This window comes from Brachypodium distachyon, chromosome 1, assembly GCF_000005505.3.
Source record: "Brachypodium distachyon strain Bd21 chromosome 1, Brachypodium_distachyon_v3.0, whole genome shotgun sequence".
NCBI classification, from domain to species: domain Eukaryota; kingdom Viridiplantae; phylum Streptophyta; class Magnoliopsida; order Poales; family Poaceae; genus Brachypodium; species Brachypodium distachyon.
Window position 1 is genome coordinate 47,998,177 of NC_016131.3, and position 18,633 is coordinate 48,016,809.

The following is an 18,633-nucleotide window of genomic DNA, read 5'->3' on the forward strand; positions in this document are numbered from 1 at the left end:
GTTCACTGTGATAATGGTCTCTGCAAACCCAGTCTAGCACAAGCGCACGAAGCATATTGAGATCGACATTCATTTTGTCCGGGAAAAAGTTCATCTTGGTGAAGCCCGTGTGCAACATGTTCCGACTGAGCTTCAATTTGCAGATATCTTTACAAAGGGGTTATCCACAACCGTTTTTCATCAATTCCGGTCCAATCTCAACGTTCGTAACGACGACGATGTGACTGCGAGGGGGGGGGGGGTGTTAGACTGCCGTTGTGTAACGGATAAGGCTGTAGATTTTATTCCTCTTTTCTCTTTGTTTTCTGTTGAGAGTTAGACCAGGTACTTTCTGTTGTGATATGTGATCCGAAGGACCAGCTCTCCATGCACACTCTTCTCTCCCCCTCAGTTGTACTCTCTATAAATTGTAAACTGATGCATCAATGAGAATTGTGAAGTGTGCTGCAATCTTTGTGTCTCTCTCAAATCCTTTCAGCAGGGGCTTTAGTTCGTTTCCCTTAATCGCTCTGATCCTTCTCAATCTAGATGGAACACCAGAAGAACGAACTAGCCCTAACATGCTTCCACAGGCCGGCACCAATACTCTCTCCCCTTTCACTGTTTTAGTCCAATAATTAGTTCCTTGGTCTTAAGTACTCTATCCGTTCCAAAATAAGTGACGTGGAAATAGTACAAGATTTTAGCTCCCATTCTAAATTAAACTTCTTAAAATTTTGTGTCAAAAAAACGATCACATTTTAAGAAAAAACTGTTAGTATCTACAACTCTAAATTAGTTTTATTATATCTATCATGATATATATTTTTATACTCCGTAGTATATTTAGATGATATTGTTTGTGTTAGTATATTTTTCTTATAAATTTAGTCAAATTAAGAAATCTTTACTTATAAGACAAAATGACATCATCTTATGTTTAAGAATCGATTGCGTCTTGGTCCCTTCAGCACCAATGCAAAATCGATTCTTCACACTGACATGGGTATTTTACTCGCTCTTTTTTTTTAGAATACTCGCTTTTTTTCTGCGAATCTGCACGCTGCAAAGGACTTAATGGGCCCTGTTATCCGTTTTCTCGGCCCTCAAGTCTACTCCGTGCTGTGCAGAAAGCCCTCAACCCGAACTAGCCGTTTCGATCAACCAACAGCCCTCTCTCTCTTCTTCTTCTTCTTCTTCCCCGCGCCTCTGCTCTTCTCTGCAGCGGCGGGCAACCGATGGACCAGTTCCCCACGGCGCCTTCTGTCAACCTCTGGGGCGGCGACGAAGAGCCACAGACGGGGTGGCACCCCGCCGCGCGGCACGTGTGGCTGCGCAGCCGCCAGCTCGACGGCGCGTACCTCCACGCCACCCGCGATGGGGCGGGGGTCTGCCTCCGACGGACCCGGGCGTCCATGACCGCCGCGTGGGCCGTGCACGAGCCCCCCGACGGGCTCGGGCGCGTGTTCCTGCAGAGCGCCGCCTACGGCCGCTACCTCGCCCCCACCGACTCGCCGGCGCCGCGGGGCCAGCACGGATTCCGCACCGTGCTGACCAGGCACTACGAGACCTCCCCTGGGACACCGGCAGAGGCCATCATGTGGGAGTTCGTCGAGCGCGGGGACTATGTGGGCCTCTGCATCGCCGGCGGCGCGCGCTACCTCCGCGCCAACGGGAGATTCTTCCGGTTGAATGGGAGATACCTCCCCTGGAACACCGGCGTCACCGTCCAGTACCGCGGCACGACGATGCACTGGGACTGGGTCATGGAACCCATCCCGCTCACTCCGCAGTTTCCTGGCATTCCTGGTCCGATCGATGTGAGTTCTCCTTCTCCATGCCCGCTTCCTAGGATTGGTGTCGAATTGAGTGAATTGGGTTCCTGAGTGTCGTTAATGTGCATCGTAGTTTAACCGCAGAGATCGCAGATTCATGGCTCTGCTAATTTCGTGGTTAATTCCATTCGCCTGGGAGCAATTCATGGTTCTGTTCTTGCCGAATTTGCGCTTCGTGGGAGCAGCTCTTGCCTCCTCTGTTTCTTAAACTTAATTTCAACTCGACTGCAGGAACCCGTGCCCGGAAAGCTCGCCATCATGTTCGGGCGCCAGCGGCCGCCGACGCGGCCGATCCGGTTCGTGCAGGCAGCCGACGACGGGAGCTACAACGGGGTGAACGGCTGGACAACGTTCCAGTTCACCGGGAACTCCGTCTTCCGCCTGAGGAAAGAGGTGGCCGGCATTCTGCACACAGTGGACACCGACATCATCATGTGCGTCCGAGCGGGCCGCCATGGGCGGCTCGCGCCGATGCTCGTCGACATGCCTCGCGGCGGCGACGGCGACACCGTCTACATCGTCGTCATCACCTTGGGGACGCCAGGTGTGAAACGCTCTTCATGTCCCTCTAACTGAACTCCTTTTGCAAAATGCCTGTGTATTATCCTATTGCTGCACGGAAACTATATTTTGAGTCTTATTTTGTTATTTCGGTGCAGCTTTAATCTGATCGTGCTTGAGAAACAGTTTTACTGAAACTTTTGCTGATGTGATTCTGTTAGGAGTTGGGACTTGTCTGAAACTGTCCCATTCTTGTAAGCAAGTTGAAGTTCACATGTTCACTTGTTCACAGTCGGCCTTCGTAGGAAATTATTAGTTTTATACTACTACTATTGTTGATTCAGATCTCATGTTGTTGGTTTCATGCTATTTGCCTCGAGTAGAAACTTTGAACCTACTGGTTTTATACTACTGCTGTTCATTCAGATATACTGTTTTTGGTTTCATTCTATTTGCCTGCAGTAGAAAATTTGGAACCTAAAAAAACCATATTAGTTCAGTGAGCTAATCTACTTGTGCTTGAAACAACAATGTATGCTCTGTTAGGATTGGGACTGATTTATGAGAGTTGTGTGAAAACTGTACTAGATGAGAAAAATTAGTTGAATGAAAACTGTTCTGTGAGGTTTTACCTCGTGGATTTATCAGTCTGCGTATAGAAGCTAAAAGATGGCCTGAAGCTATTGTTACTGGGAAAACAATCATTTCATAAGTCATAGTATATTCACAGTTCACACTCAGGGTTTATATGGAAATTGTCGGTTTGGTACTACTATCCATGGTACAGATAATTCTTTTTTTTTGTTGATTGGGTTGATTTAGAAATCTGTCATCTCATTTCAGCCTTAGAGAGAAGCTACTGGTTTCTATTTGATTTAGCATATCGTAAATGTATTGAATAATCTCTGAAGTAAATTCAGGTTGTATCCTTCGAACCCAAATCAGCTCAGTCATCTAATTCCAGCTTTACAGAGCAGACATTGGTATCTATTTGATCATCCTAATGTAAATGTTTTGAGTAGAAGAAATTTCGTATTGACGGAAGCTAGTTCCTGCACATTATTATGTTTTCAGGTTTTGTACATGACCTGTCTTCTTACTTTTGCAAAACTTTGAGATTAAGATTATTGATGTTCTACAAGAGTTAAAGTACCTGTGACACAATGTCTAACTACCTCGTTGTTTTCTGCTAATTCAGCCGCAGCTGCGCTGCGCTACCCGGATATCAACACGTAGTCGATGAGATCAGAGCAGGACTCCTGACAGCGCCTCCCAGTTCACCTCTTCAGAAGTTGTCGCCACCTCGGACACAACAACATGAGAATTCAGAACTTTGGTAGCTAAACTTGATATAGGTTCAGAAAAACTCAGCAGCCCTTGTGTTTCTGCTACCTAAACTTGCCCTTGTTCCCCTGACGGTTCTAAAATTCAGAACTGTTGAAAGCGTCAAGTAGAATGGCCGAACAAATGTGCTATGACCATGGTTGGCAACTACTTGATCATCTCTAGCTGCATTTTTTCTTAGATGAGGCTTCTGATGTCAGATGTTGTAGTGCTTGAATTGCTGTTTCAATTTTGAATCGAACAACAGGATAGAAATTTGTATTCTGACTGGAAGGTTTTCAAGAAGGTTTTCTTCCATACCACACGTCAGACATCACCCAGTAGGACGCTGTGGTATCTGCAAGGCTCCGGCCCACTAAAGTTTTCCTGTCATGTTCGACATGTACGATTAATTTGGCCGGATTATACTTTTTAACTTTATAAGATTGGCCATACATGTAAAGGAGCTCTGCTTTACACCGCACGTGCATATTAGCAATTGGAACGTGAAGTAAACGTCGCAGGCAAGGGAAGGACCTGTAGAGCAAGAGCTCGCTGCAGGCCACTATCCGGTGCACCACCGTCCGATCTGACACCTCCTTCAGTCCTTCCTGCGGGTTCCTTGAGACACGAAGGTTCCATTTTGTGAGGACCCGGCGATCTCCACGACTCCAACGTGTCATTTGATACTCAATCTAACATGTCGTCCCCGCAAGTCAGGCAGTGGCGGAGCTAGCCCATTATGGAAGCCTGGGCAAGATCCATTGTAAAGTAAAGTTTGCCCAATTTTTTTGCTAAGTTAATCATCTTCTTTACTGTGATAAAAGTGACATTGATGAGTGGAGCCTGGGCAATTGCCGCTCATGAAGTCAGGTATGACGTGGATATTTACATGAGAGGAGTTTTTCCAAACCTAGGTCCGGTGCTTATGTGAAGAAAAAGAAAATCAAAGTTTTGCTAAATTGTGAAACATTCACGGGAACATTTGGTTATTTCACTCTTAGTTATACTTCTGGCGGGACAATTGGATGTATACTAAAGAAACTCATACTCCGTTCGTCCCAAAATAAGTGACAGGAGTAGAATTTTGACCTAGAAATCTTTGCATTATAATCCCACAAATATAATTGAAATTGCGACGGAACAATGACCTAACCCAACAAGATTCTCTTTGTTTTTGTTTTCACTTTTAGAAAACTTAAAGAACCTCTAAGTAAAATGGAAGAAAATGAACGAGAACTAATAAAGGCTTGGATGAAACCAAAGAACCGTATGGTTAAATAGTCACTAAAAGTTGTTGGTATTTGATTTGACTACATTTGCAATTAATACTATCTGAAATCAAATATTTATATCATAATTAGTGTGCAATTTTGACTTGGAGAAAATTAGGGTTTACGACACATCATGATTGGTGACAAATATATGCATGTATCCACTTTGATTGTGTGTAAATCTAAGTGACTCCCGATAACAAAGTGAGATGCAACGCGTGCATTTTCATCGGGTCAAATACTCGCTAAGCATGTATATGGTTTTAGGACATACTGTTCACGTAACACAATGATTTCAACAAAAGGTTAAGAGGCTGGATTTCATCCCATCGCGTTCTTCTAACCAAATACCAAACTACTACTCTCTCTGATCCATAATAAGTGTCTTGAATTTAGTACAAAGTTAACTTTATATCTGACTAGCATGTCAATGCCCACTCTTCATTTCAGAACACACAAGTGTTTTATGCTTTCATCGCGATTTTGAGAGAAACATGTCTACATGTCTGGTACTCACTCTTCATTTCAAAATACATAGGTGTTTTAGATTTCAATCGTTAATTTCATTATTATTTTCAAAAACGATGAAAACCCTCCGTTCTCTGCACCGACCGATGCACGCGGTAACATGTCGGTACGTATCCTACGGTTTCACTTTCCACGAAAACGGCTCTGCGTACGATGACGGATCTCGTACGACTTGAGTCCGACATTGCATCGAGACCACACAACACCACGCATCAAGTGAAATCAATGGCGGCCAAACAGTGTCGTGCGGAAATCGTATCGATTTTCGTTGTACCCATAGCAGTGCTCCACCTTCCATTCCATTTCCTCCATGTTAGGTTGTAAATCGACCAAACCTTCTTCTTTTCTGATTTTTCTTTTATTACATCAACGGCAGTAATAACAACCGGCCAAACTTTGTTTCATCTTCATCATCCCTCCCGTCACCAAACAATTACAATCATTACGTCCTGCCATCCAATCCATCCCCCAAACGATCCTTCATTAGTTCTTTTCCTCAAAAAACACAAACGCTTCCCCGTAATCGCTACGCGCACCCGTGTGCAAAGCGTGTGTGTACCCGTAGCAGAAGGCCCTAACACATCTCCTCCTTCCTCCAGCCAGCGAGTGGCCACAGGCCGGCAACAAAGGGTAAATAGAACAACAACACACAGAGAGACAGAGAGGTGGTACCTAGAACAAACAACAAGGGCAGCCGGAAAGCGACTCCCAAATCTCGCCCCTCCCTCCGGAATCCCCCCACCGAATTCCACCGCCTCCCATCCCGCCGCCGCTGCTGCCCTAGCTCCCTCTCCCCCCGCACGCTTTCCCCTTGCTGTGCGTGTTTGTGTGCCCTGCTTCCGCGCGTCCGAATCCGTGGCCGCGCGATCCGAATCGGGGATGGACGGCGGGGCTCAGCCGCCGGACGCGGAGATGGCGGACGCCGGGGCGGCGGTGCCTGGGGCGGGTGCGGGTGCGGCGGGGACGATGGAGAACATCCAGGCGACGCTCAGCCATGGGGGCAGGTTCATCCAGTACAACATCTTCGGCAACGTCTTCGAGGTCACCGTCAAGTACAAGCCCCCCATCCTCCCCATCGGCAAGGGCGCCTACGGCATCGTCTGGTACTCACTCCACCATTCTCCTCCCACCTCTTCCCCTTCCCGCTCGCCCTTCCACGGCCGATTCGTCCGCCTCTGATTCGTTATTTCTTGCCCGCCAGCTCCGCGCTCAACTCGGAGACCGGGGAGCAGGTGGCCATCAAGAAGATCGCCAACGCCTTCGACAACAAGATCGACGCCAAGCGGACGCTCCGGGAGATCAAGCTGCTCCGCCACATGGACCACGAGAATGTCAGTCACTCCTTCACTCGCCCCCGCTCCGATCCACGATTTCCTATGCTTTTTTTTTTCTCGTTCGGACACCGCAGATCCCTTTGGGATCTCCTCCTTGATGATTTTTGTCACTAGGTGGTTCGTTAGATTGGTTGCATTAAATGGGGGGGGGGGGGGGGGGGGGAGCAGGTGGTGGGTTAGCTGCTGGCTGCTAAATGATTGGGGAGTTCGTGACAGCTGCAGCTCCGGTGGATAATTCGGGGATCGCTTTTCCTTCCTCTTTGGCTGACAAGTGCTGCTGTGAGCTTCAGGAAATAGTAATCGCGGACATTCCTTTAAAGAACCTATCAGCCTTCCAAATGTGTTCTTGAATAAAGCTGGGGGTGGAAAACAAGTGATGCTGTGAAACAGACCTGGAGCAGCAGCACATTATAGATGGTCTCCTAGTGCTAGTTGCTGATGTCAAAAGCGCACCTTAGGACCAACCTGGCCGTGGCCTTTTTGCTAGGTCCTCCAAATATACAGTCGAATTGTAGTGGAAGTAAATGCCCAGCTCGTAGGGGGTGCTACTGTTGGAAAGTATTAGGATCGACTTTCTGTTATATGTTGGACCTGGACTTGACTCTTTCCAATGCCCTGTGGAAACTGAGTAAGAGAAGGATTTCACTGAATGGTTAATGTTAGGAAGATGGCTATCTCAGGACTAGATTTGAAATGGATCATATATCTTCACAGCCTACCTTTGGACACCACACCATGATCTGTGATGAGTTGAACTAGAAGTTAGATGATGATAGGTACTATCTGTTAACAATAAATTGCATGAAAATATTTCTGCTTCTAATAAGCAGAAATGCTCTCTGTTTTTTCTTTCTATTTGTTGTCTTATCAAGCACTGCCCTGAAGATTGTTATTCTCATGGTTAACTGGAAGTTTTTCTCGAGAACCTTTAAAGGGCAGGGGTTCCTGCAGTCCATAAAGAAGAAGAGAACCTGTTTATGAGTGTGTTGTGACCTGTGATTAGGGGCAAGTGGAGGTGTTGTGTTAGGGCATAGGGAGCGAGGAGAGATGGGATAAGTTATTGATAACCTCCCATCAGCTTTATTCAACAACTGGTGTCTCCTTATATAGATGGAGAGACCCTCAAACTGATATACTCCTTAAGGGATACTCTATATTTGCAAAGTTGAAAGAAACCTAACTTGGGGTCAAGGCAGGCAGGGCGCCCCTTGCTGTACAGCTGTCCTTGCCTAGTGTGCAGACCTGTCGTGGATACTACTGCCCATATAACAAAGTAACGCTTGGCCGAAAACTGTACACAAATGATGTTTTTTGAATGAGAACCGTCAAAACCCACAGACACTGCATGTGGATTACTCCCAAAAGGGCAATGACAGGTGACCAGACGTTAGCTTCTATGACCAATTATGGAAGGTTTTCACAAATCGAAACTGCTTACTGGCTAGTATCCTACAATAAGCAAAGTGTTTCAGCTTTTAATGTTCCAGTGGTATAGGCGAACATTTTTAGAGAGTTTTACTGTTGGACAATTATGAGTCAGTAACGGATTACCAGACTAGGCATGATCTAGTTAACAACTTAGCGAAAATACTTGTTAATGCACTTGCTATGTACACTGTCAGCTATATGACTTGTCAATGGGGTCTGGTCTGGGTCGGGTTCCAGAAGGCTGCGATGCAGGTCCATTCTGATGTGTTGTATGACTTGCCACGTGTCCCCATAGTCAACACTGAAGCCATGCTAACTGTTAAGGTGGTTGGGTGAACAGTTTGGATTGTTCAGGATTGCTTTTTGAACGGTATGAATGTTCTAGAACCAAAGTGGACGTAGGTGAAAGTTCAGGGGCCAAAAATGGACTTATATGATTATATCTATACCTTAACAAAATCGTAGTGTGCAAGACTTGCCATTTCTATTTTCCATAAGGCAGTACTTTCCCAATTTGGAGATCCTGTAACCTTGAAGCCTTCTTTTGTCTTACATGAAAAGCCTGTTAATGCCGGAGACAGATTTTGTGCTTCACGGAGGACAGCAAATTATATTTGCTTTTTAAATGGAACAAATGTATAGATGTTTGTGCTAAGTATACATACTAGCAAAAAATTGTGAGAAGAGAAATGTATACTCCCTCTGATCCTAAATTCTTGACTCAAATTTGTCCAAATATGGATGTATCTATTCTTAAAAAGTGTCTAGATACATGTAATATTTTGACAACAATTTAGGATCGGAGGGAGTAGCATTTTTGGTACAAACACAAACTTATCTCAATGATTGGATTAAACTTACAGATTATTGAAGTGTATAATTTTTATGATAGAAGCACAAGCTCATCCTGTATTTTTTAAATGTAAAAATTAAACATCATTGCAGGCATGCAACTCTCTTGCTGCTAATGATTGTTATTGCCTTATTGGAAACAATTTTGTAGTATGAATTCAAGCTACACTTTTTTTTTAACACAAATCCATTTCTTGTGCAGATTGTTGCAATAAGGGATATTATACCTCCTGCCCAGAGGAATTCGTTCAATGACGTCTATATTGCATATGAACTGATGGACACCGATCTGCATCAAATTATTCGCTCAAATCAAGCTTTATCAGAGGAACACTGTCAGGTACTTATATTTCAATAAAAGGCAAATCTTCTCCTCCCCCTTTATTAGATAAGTTTGGCTGTTTGTTTAATTTTACTGTTGTTTATCTATAGGAAGTTCTTGTCTAGCAGTATCTGATCTCCTCCGATTCCTTGCACGCTGTGCTGTCATATCTGTCTCGGTTTTTTATGCTTCATACACTACTACCACGTCAGATGTAGTAATCTGAGAAGTAATTACCAAAGCATTTCATCCTTTATTATTTTTGTGATCGGCCTGAATCAATGAATCCTCTTGCTTCGGAAGTTCTGAGCTATTCTAGCTTCTAGAAATATATGTTCAAACTGATTTTGTCTGGTATGCATACTGAACATTGACCTAAGAGGTGGAACTATTGAGATATATTTTTATAACTGTCGGTTAAGTTTTCTTCTCTTTAGGACTATATTTGATTAATACGGCTACATAGGTTAACTGCAATATGTTAACAAAGCACCTTACCGTATTGCACCTTTAAGAAAGGATGCTACATGTAAGCAGGATCTTTAAAACTGAGAAATCAACAGCTATGTGTTACCTGAACTAAACAATTATTCTATATCAACAATGCCAAATGGCACCATTTGGTTCTTTCAGTGCACCACTGAACATTCGATCGGGCAAAGGAGTAGTTGAACAAGTTTATGACATATTAGTACTATCCATTTCTTTTCTTTGCTTCGTCAAACATGCATGCATTGGCATTGCTAGCAAATGGCTCCCTGAATAGGACTTTCCAATATAAAACTGGTCTCTGTAGTGACAATACAGTATCTTCCTTATAGTAAGTCATGTTTTCAATCGGATTATCTTTGGTGGAAAAGTTCCATGAAGAAACTGTTTGCAATAAGCACTGACAGTGCCTCCTTGGGTTCCTAGCATGGAAAAAGTTGATGCTAGATTACGATTAAGAACTCTTGCTGTATCCTTGCAGTATTAATTACTAGTGGTGACAGATATTTCTGTCTATCTTAAGCGGATTTCTAAAACGAGCGCCTATTTTTCTTCTGCCAGGATTACCAGATCTTGCTCTTCAGTTTCTTTTAAATTTGTCAACTATATTATTGTGAGAAATCGTACAGGTCTGATGTGACTATTTTGTGCAGTATTTCCTCTACCAAATTCTTCGTGGCTTGAAGTATATACATTCGGCAAATGTTCTTCACCGAGACTTGAAGCCGAGCAATCTTCTTTTGAATGCAAATTGTGACCTAAAGATATGCGATTTTGGGCTTGCTCGTACCACCTCAGAAACTGATTTTATGACTGAGTATGTTGTGACAAGATGGTACAGGGCACCAGAGCTTTTGTTGAACTCTTCCGAATACACGGCAGCAATTGATGTATGGTCTGTGGGTTGTATATTTATGGAACTGATGGATAGGAAACCTTTGTTTCCAGGAAGAGACCATGTTCATCAGCTGCGTCTACTAATGGAGGTTAGACATTACCCTCTGTATTGACTTGACGCAATTATGTTGTATGGTCCTACATTTAGCATCATAGTAGTTTTTGGAGTGTCATATGGAGCATTTAGTCATCATCCTTCCTTGCTGCAGCTCATCGGGACGCCAAATGAGGCTGATTTGGATTTTGTAAATGAAAATGCAAGAAGATATATCCGCCAACTTCCCCGTCATGCAAGGCAGTCCTTCTCTGAAAAATTTCCACATGTCCACCCTTCAGCAATTGACTTGGTTGAGAAGATGCTGACTTTTGATCCTAGACAGAGAATAACAGGTAATTTTTTGGCATGTGTTTTATTAGAGGTTCAACCAGCTCACCCCATCCATCTGTTGCATCTTGCATGTTTAATTGTTTATAACATTTTTTTTGGCCAAACTTTTATTTTGCCATCAAGAGTGATGATCTTGTCTTCCAAACAACAAGTGAAATAGGTCTTCTAGGCTGGCTCAAGCTAAGCTTTACTGCATTACGTATAGCTCAAGTTAAAGATCATATTATTCTTTCCATTTGTTAATTATTAACTTTTATCTGCTTATCCCTGTCATTAGCTAATATCACTTCCTCTGTTGAAATAAAAAATATAAGAATATTTGAAAGGTTACCCAGCCAAATGAGTATATGCAAGACCCTATATCCAACCTAGGTGGGTAGGAATGTGTACAATAGTATAGGAATGCTCTTCTGAATGTATGAACAGGGCATAAATCTGAAGTGGGCATTGTCAGTGATTCTAATGTTAGCAATATACTCCCTCCGTCCCATATTAAGTGACTTTCTATTACATGTATCTAGACGCTTTTAGGCATAGATACATCCATATTTGGGCAAATTTAAGTCAATTAATATGAGACGGAGGGAGTATATTTCTGACCAGCAAAATATTCTTCCTGATTTTATCCCCAACATTCATCTTACTGATCGTTCTCTTTTTTTTTTGTATCCTATTCCTTTTGCTCAGTTGAAGGTGCACTTGCACATCCTTACTTGGCATCGCTGCATGACATTAGTGATGAGCCAGTGTGCACGATGCCCTTCAGCTTTGACTTTGAGCAGCATGCATTATCAGAAGAACAAATGAAGGATCTAATCCACCAAGAGGCCCTAGCATTCAACCCTGATTACCAGTAGCTGGAGCTCAGTTTCGGCATTTGAACAGCTTCATTCACATGGAACTTTTTTCCTCCTGCCACCACGAAAGGTCGCTGCCGCTGATTGCTAGCTGTAAATAATTGCCTCACCTGAAGATCTCCCCTGGATAAGCTGAAGGTGGTGTTTTAAGGGCAGACGAGAAGGGCTCAGGGTGGTCGAACTTCTGCGTAGCTATGGATTCTTGTGCTTGTGTATGTTGTTGTCTCATGTGGATGTTGTACTTTTTTTTTCTTGAAATGTTTCAGCGTCGTCCGTAAGGAAGAGGTAGTTCATGAACGATGACTGCCTAACTTCAATAGACGTCTTCAGATTTTTACTGGTTGATTTTATGGACTATTGTGCTCGCTTAATGTTTGCTGGACAGGACTTCAGTTCCAGTTTTGTTTGTAATTCGTGCTTAATGAAAAATGCCTAACTGTTACTCGGTGGTATCTGCTAAACGTCGACAAGTATATTTCTTAGGTTCAGCCCAGTTCCTGTGCTCTTGCTTAGAAACTGCACTTTCCGTGTTATGTGATGCAGGAGCATGTTATGTCCCAGCCACCATTGCTTAGAAACTACGCTTTTCGTTATGTTTGTAGTTTATCAGTTCTGTGCACACGCAGCCTAGAGATAATATATCGGTAATGCATTACCAGCAAGACCCCTTATCAATCTTAGCATTCATGGTATGTACCATATCCAGTAACTTGAAGCTCTGTATGAACAGATGACAACGGCCCCAGGCCGTATTATGAGTATCTGACAATATTTGCCTCACACACAAGTTGAGGCAATCATGCGAACAAAAATACCATGAGCCCAACTCTTAACCGTTGTTTCTTCCCATCTTCAATCGTGCCGGCAGCTGGCTCCTTGCAGTACCAAACAGTTCTGGACGTCTGCAATCAAGTGTACCGCTAACTCCTGTAGATCTGTAGCAAAAGAACGTTTCCCTGTGAGAGATAAACAACACATAGCAACCAACAAGCTACTGCTTGCGGCAGCACTTGCCAAAGCAAATAGCTTTAGCGATAATTTTATGGCTTTACTATATATGCGAACATTGGCAAAACCTTTAAACGATGGCAACTAGTTGCTCACGATCTTACTGATTACCAACTATGGCGAATGTCAGCATACCGAGTGCAAATCTTACAGGTTGGCATGAAAACATGATTGTTTTATGCTGTTGGCGAGATGGGCAATAACGCCGGCACCAGCATTGTGGAGCCACTCGTTTTTAACCTGCATAGGTACCATGTATAGTGAATTGAAGATAGAACAGGGTGGTCAACTGGTCATCCAATCAGAAAATGCTCTCGGGACTCCTCTGGTATACATTTACATACATGTATGCTGTTGTGAGCAGAGTAAGGCCATAGTGATGCATGGAAGTTGACATCTACTTTCTTCCAACCCACTCTTTGCAAGCCATGAATCATCTCCTCTGTTCCACAACAAAGAATTGGTTTCAGAGTGCAAAAGGAACAAATGTACTCCCTCCGTCCCATATTAAGTGTTGAAATATTACATGTATCTAGACACATTTTAGGTATAGATACATGCATATTTGGGCAAATTTGAGACACTTAATATGGGATGGAGTAGTGCATTGTACTGCAAAATTCCTGTTTACCTTCCATCATTTCGTGATATTCCTCGGTATTTTCGATGTTCGGCGTACTTTGTGCAGCCTCCTTAGCTCTGGCGGCTCGCGAAGGAAAATGGGGACCATCGGACGATACAGCCGAACAGTATTCCACATTCACAATGTACTTGTAGCCATCAACAGAACGATGCAAGGGCTGTGTACAGGGAACAAAAAGAAGAGTTCATCAACTATCACCCACTCGGTAATTCAATTTAGTGACTGCAATCAAATCCTAGTGGAAGCGAAGTACCGTTTTAAGGTCCAGTTCTCTCCTTATTGAAGATGTTCGCCAACCGACCATATCTGGCATCAAGGGTCAGGAAAGCAAAAAAAAAAAAAAAAAAAAAAAAAAAAAAAAAAAACAGATGCACATATGTTGCAGATCAAGTTCAACAAATAAATTTTGCTCCTTTAAGAGAAATAATTTCGTAGAAAAGGATACGGTCATATGAAACATTAGCATACAGAACACGGTTCTTGAAAGCTGCTAGTGCAGATCTGTTGGACAATGAACAAACATTATTTTTGTACTAGAACTAATTAACTTCTATAATCTTTCTTCTTCACTTACATAAACTTTTTGTCCTCGTGATCAGATGTCATTAATAGAAGAAGAGGTGGCTTGCTAGGTTCACCATCAGTGAGAAAGAGTTGACCACCAGTGCGTCCGACAATGAAGGGAGCCAACGGTGCAGCGAGCTTTTCTAGGAATGATAGCCCTTGAAGAAATGGAAGCTGATAATTGCAAAATGGAGAAAAATTGCATGTAGTTAATACATTGCTAGATACTCGCATATTTCATCAAAAGTTTGTAATAGATGGCTTCGGCCCTTTCAACGGGAGATTGAGTATACCTCATAAAATTCTTACTAGGTAACTGCAATTTGCATAAAAATATCTTGAACGAGACAAGAATAGTTGCTTCCAAGGAAGCCAAACCTGGATGCAGAGTGTGAAAAAGTTGACAAAAATACTTTAACACATGTTGGAGACCCACCTGATTTTTTCCTCTAACACCAAGATGTGGGGTTGCCAATGTAATAAAATTAATTGGCTCCAACCCAGCAATTGCACCTAATCCTGAAGTGTGTTGTGGTATTTCAGATCCTCCAACTGTAGGCATGACATAAGCACTACCTAGACCCGTTTCCTTTGTTTGCAGTGAATATAGTATAGAAATAGCATATCTAGCAAACAAACCACCCAAAGAATGTGCTATGAAGGAAATCTTTCTCAAGCCTGCCATCTTCTGAACCACATCCAAGACCTGCTTCCATAGGGCATAATTATGCAAACTTCCTAAGCAGTTAATACAAGAACAACAGAGAACAGTGTCTACTACGTACTTCGTTCGCTAACCTTCTTCCAGCTACATCAATCCCATCAAAAGATTTCGTGTAGATGTTTGATGAACTAGCTGCAGAGAAATAATTTGCCCATTTAAGGCTGAAAAACATTTTGTCTCAAGAGTAAGCCTATGTGCTACGCAATGCATGCCAGAACCCAGGTTTTGACTTATATAACCTCAAATATAATCAATAGTACGCCGATGTGTCTCCAAGTCAACAGTCAGTGTACAAATACTTTCAACTTGATTAGATATGACCTTGCAGAGCATGGAATGCCAACCTCGATCCTAACATCAGGTGTATAAATACTTTATTTGGAGTAGAGTCTCTGACTTGAATAAGAGAAGAGAACAAGATCAAAAGCGAGACTCAGCGGGAGGGCAAGATTGAGTAAGACGATATCATTCATGGTAAAAACTCATGGAAAGGATTGTAAAAGTGATCGGGAGAGATAAGGGGCTGGACAGTGGAAATTCGGTATGACAATGATCGCATCGCCTCTACCATACAAAGAACGGCGTCGATGGTGTGGAATACTTCAGCGTAAAGAGGTGATCTTTGTGAAATATCGACGGCTGAGGTGGCGTGATGACAGAGGCAGGGGCAACGGTAGGCGCTCTGCAGGGAAGACATAGACCTGACAGGAGAGCCCTGCCTGCCAACATCTCATCACTAACGGGTAAGTGCGGACAACTTAGTCTGAGGTTTGATTCCTATTTTACCTAATTCCTTTAATCTGAACTCAAATATTTTTTAATTTTGAATGTTCAACTTAAGTTCAGATGTCCAGAAAATGCTCATGGTGCCTATTTGGATTATTCCAAACCCCTATAAATTATCTGGAGAACTTTAGTAAATAAATTACACACAGTAAAAGCAAACTCATATTTGATTCAAATGGAGGTTTAAATTTTTATGAGAAAATTACAATAGGTTCCTAATATTACTGGAAGCTTAGATACAAATTTTCTAGAGATTTCTACAAAGATTAATCCCTCAATTTAATAGATCGCATAGCTTCCATTTATTTGAAGATCTAATTCCAAAGGTTCTGCTCATTCAATTTCCTGAAACAATCTAGTATTTTATTTCTGATTGTATTCTAAAACAATCCTTGAGATTTCAAACTGCCACATTTTCATATTCCTGAAATTCTATAGAGAGCTTCTCTATCACTATTTACAAAACTGGGAATGCTACAATGCACTGGGTGCCGATTTCATATCTTAACTACATTTTTTTGTGCGGTCAATTCTATTTCTGTAATCTTGTTCCACAGATCATTCGATCTCAAAAAGAAAATACAGATAAGTAGGTGTTCCGTGGTACAGGGTGATATTAGCCTTGAAAGTTCACTAAATAAATATAGAGTTCAAACACCAACATGCCATACCATGGATGAAGAATTTACCACCTAGCTGCCTTTTCAACACTGCTTCCCCATATGTCCAGTCACTGGGGCTACATTTAAAGGAGAATGAATGAAATTATCAGTAAAGTTCGAGAAAGAATACCGATAAGAGCAGCTTTGAGTAAATTGTGGCAAACATACATACATATATATATTTAGTATTTGATATAGATGTTACTATTTTCAAATTTTCCAAAGACTGCATATTTCGAGTTTTGGCAATTAAGCGCATTACTCACTGAAGTTCAAATTTAGAATTTTAGCAAATTATTGGTGCATAAATAAAAGAGTCCGGCCAGCAATAGCCATAAGAACTCATGTACGGACATGATAATGATTAATGCAACACTTGAATTGCTGAGCAAGGTGGTGTTCTAGTTGTAATTTCATAGCAATACAACAAGGAATCAGGCTAATTCGAAAGGAACACATGTAAACAGAAATATGAAATTAAGTCTCTAAGAAAGACACACAAAGCAATGTTTAGTAAAGTTCAAGACATAGCTGCATGATGCAGCATTGCAGCTCACATATTCTTATAAACTAACATTATATACCGTATGATTCTAGGATCAATGGCTGTTACCTTGCCATGATTCCATGAACCAAAATGAGGAGGTGATCTGGTCCTTGCTTGCTTTTGGATTGATCCATGGATGAATACGATACAGGACCTCCCCTACTGGTGGAAATTGGGCGGGAATAAGGGTACGCTCTGGTGTTGAATCCTGCATAAACAACGTAGTGACAAGATTTCAGCACACTTCACTAACCCAAGCATGTGAGAACCATTTATTTGGTGAAAGTTAATTTGTCCAAATGCCTTCATTGAGAGTACTACAAAGTGAAATGAAGTTGGCACCATGGATTGGCTTCCTAGATATGTCACTGTACTTGGCGAAAAAACTCGCTTTGGTCACTGCATTTTGGAAAGCGAAAATGACGGCCATTAAGCTTGGCGAAATGCCCCACATACGGTCACTGCAGGCGTATCAGGCCGTATTCTGATGACATAGGATATATCGACTACAGTTGACCGTACACGTGGGCTGCCTACATGCCGACAATCACCGCCGCAGTGGTCGTGTCCTTTCTCTGCTCCCCTCATCCCTCCCTCACTCTCAGACAACTAGACAAGTGTATGGGGAACTGAAGAACCTCAGGGATAAAGTGCAAAAACCGCTCACCGTTGCATTTCTACATGCACAGTGACTATGTAGCATACTTAGCCAAGAGACCAAGCTCGGTGGCCGTCAGTTTTACTTTCCAAAATTCAGTGATCAAAGTGATATTTTTCTGCCAAGTACAGAGTGCATCGTGCTAATTAATGACAAATTATTTGCTTGGCATAAGAATTCAGATACACGACCCTTCCCACGAGCAGAGATACTGTATCCCAGCTCGCAGGCACATTGAGATGACACCTCGTTGCTTAACAGAACATTTCTAATAAACTCTCTGCACTCACGCAGAACAAATGATCCAACCCGGTCAAACCACAAGGCATCCGGGTCACCAGGTAATTCGAAATTTTGAATAACTACCAAATCTTAATACCGCAGCTACGAAATTAATCTGGCAGGTCAATGTTAATCCCCACGAGGAACTAGGGGAAAGGAATCCGGAAGGACGGGAGGAACGAGCGAGCGAGGGAGAAGAACCTGGCGGGCCGCCGGTGCGGCTCCGGTGGCAGGCGTGGCAGACGGGAGCGGAGGGGCGGAGGAGGCTGGAGTGGAAGGAACGGTGGCTGCGGTGGCAAGGAGGAGAGCAGAGCGCGGACGCCATCCCGCGCAGAAGCGGAAGTTATCGCCGCTGCTGGCGCGGGCTAGCGGGCGGGGCGGGAATCGAGGTAATGCGGCGGCCGACGCGCGTGCGGACGCCGGCGGCGGTTTTGCGGGCGGGCGGGTGAGGCACGGCGCGGCTGCTAGCCCTTGGATTCGCCATGGACGGTTCGAAGTTCCCAAATCACCAGACGTTCACCACAAGCTTTTTGGATATTTTTTTAACAAAAAAAGAGTACTCTAAGACAAATTCAGCAGAAATATAATCTTCGCCGCTAGTTATTTGGCGACGTATCTATGCATATTAAAAAATACGAATTGTTCTGTGTCAAACTTCTCATAAAATTAGTGGGCTTAGAATTGCATGTATATTAGTCCTACTAAGCCGGCTGGCCCATTACCTGCACCGAATTTATCTATATATATCCCAT

The 18,633-nt window shown here is 43.0% G+C and overlaps 3 protein-coding genes across 10 annotated transcripts; 2 read left to right on the top strand and 1 right to left on the bottom strand.

The window, feature by feature from the left end:
* The first annotated feature begins 1,127 nt into the window (after window positions 1-1,127).
* On the top strand, window positions 1,128-3,961 carry LOC104582247. Of its 2 annotated transcripts, XM_024457445.1 has the most exons (4): window positions 1,128-1,799; window positions 1,888-1,962; window positions 2,046-2,358; window positions 3,514-3,961. In XM_024457445.1, the coding sequence occupies exons 1-4, from the start codon at window positions 1,218-1,220 to the stop codon at window positions 3,549-3,551; spliced, it is 1,008 nt and encodes a 335-aa protein (XP_024313213.1). In that variant the 5' UTR covers window positions 1,128-1,217; the 3' UTR covers window positions 3,552-3,961. The 2 variants fall into 2 exon arrangements, with proteins under 2 accessions (XP_024313213.1, XP_014752102.1); XM_014896616.2 differs by lacking the exon at window positions 1,888-1,962.
* Window positions 3,962-6,319: 2,358 nt separating this feature from the next.
* MPK6 (mitogen-activated protein kinase 1-like) lies at window positions 6,320-12,007 on the top strand. The gene is given in 6 exon segments (NM_001279955.1): window positions 6,320-6,543; window positions 6,642-6,771; window positions 9,257-9,394; window positions 10,519-10,851; window positions 10,972-11,152; window positions 11,838-12,007. Coding segments are annotated over 6 exon segments (1,176 nt in total).
* A 628-nt stretch (window positions 12,008-12,635) lies between these two features.
* LOC100835311 (putative lipase YDR444W) lies at window positions 12,636-18,300 on the bottom strand. 7 transcript variants are annotated; one of them, XR_002961398.1, is made up of 12 exons: window positions 17,245-17,896; window positions 17,008-17,149; window positions 16,404-16,471; window positions 15,008-15,078; window positions 14,659-14,928; window positions 14,233-14,396; window positions 14,104-14,159; window positions 13,912-13,964; window positions 13,647-13,815; window positions 13,360-13,457; window positions 13,084-13,255; window positions 12,636-12,942 (listed from the first exon to the last, which is right to left on the bottom strand). XR_002961398.1 is itself a non-coding variant. In XM_003564266.4 (12 exons), the coding sequence occupies exons 1-12, from the start codon at window positions 18,204-18,206 to the stop codon at window positions 12,837-12,839; spliced, it is 1,410 nt and encodes a 469-aa protein (XP_003564314.2). In that variant the 5' UTR covers window positions 18,207-18,300; the 3' UTR covers window positions 12,636-12,836. The 7 variants fall into 7 exon arrangements, 6 of the variants coding, with proteins under 6 accessions (XP_003564314.2, XP_024312172.1, XP_024312174.1 ...); XM_003564266.4 differs by lacking the exon at window positions 17,245-17,896 and adding an exon at window positions 18,083-18,300 and having other exon boundaries at window positions 13,167-13,255; XM_024456404.1 differs by having other exon boundaries at window positions 13,127-13,255; window positions 17,245-17,899.
* Window positions 18,301-18,633: the final 333 nt, after the last annotated feature.

Bases quoted from the DNA above. Each gene is read 5' to 3' on its own strand.
- LOC104582247 (XM_024457445.1), top strand. From the start codon at position 1,218: ATGGACCAGTTCCCCACGGCGCCTTCTGTCAACCTCTGGGGCGGCGAC. The intron at 1,800-1,887 runs GTGAGTTCTCCT...TGTGCATCGTAG, and splicing joins GCATTCCTGGTCCGATCGAT to TTTAACCGCAGAGATCGCAG. The intron at 2,359-3,513 runs GTGTGAAACGCT...CTGCTAATTCAG, and splicing joins CATCACCTTGGGGACGCCAG to CCGCAGCTGCGCTGCGCTAC.
- LOC100835311 (XM_024456395.1), bottom strand. From the start codon at position 17,395: ATGTGGGGCATTTCGCCAAGCTTAATGGCCGTCATTTTCGCTTTCCAA. The intron at 13,816-13,911 runs GTACTTCGCTTC...CCCTGTACACAG, and splicing joins GAGAACTGGACCTTAAAACG to CCCTTGCATCGTTCTGTTGA. The intron at 13,458-13,646 runs GTAAACAGGAAT...GTTGTGGAACAG, and splicing joins ATATCACGAAATGATGGAAG to AGGAGATGATTCATGGCTTG.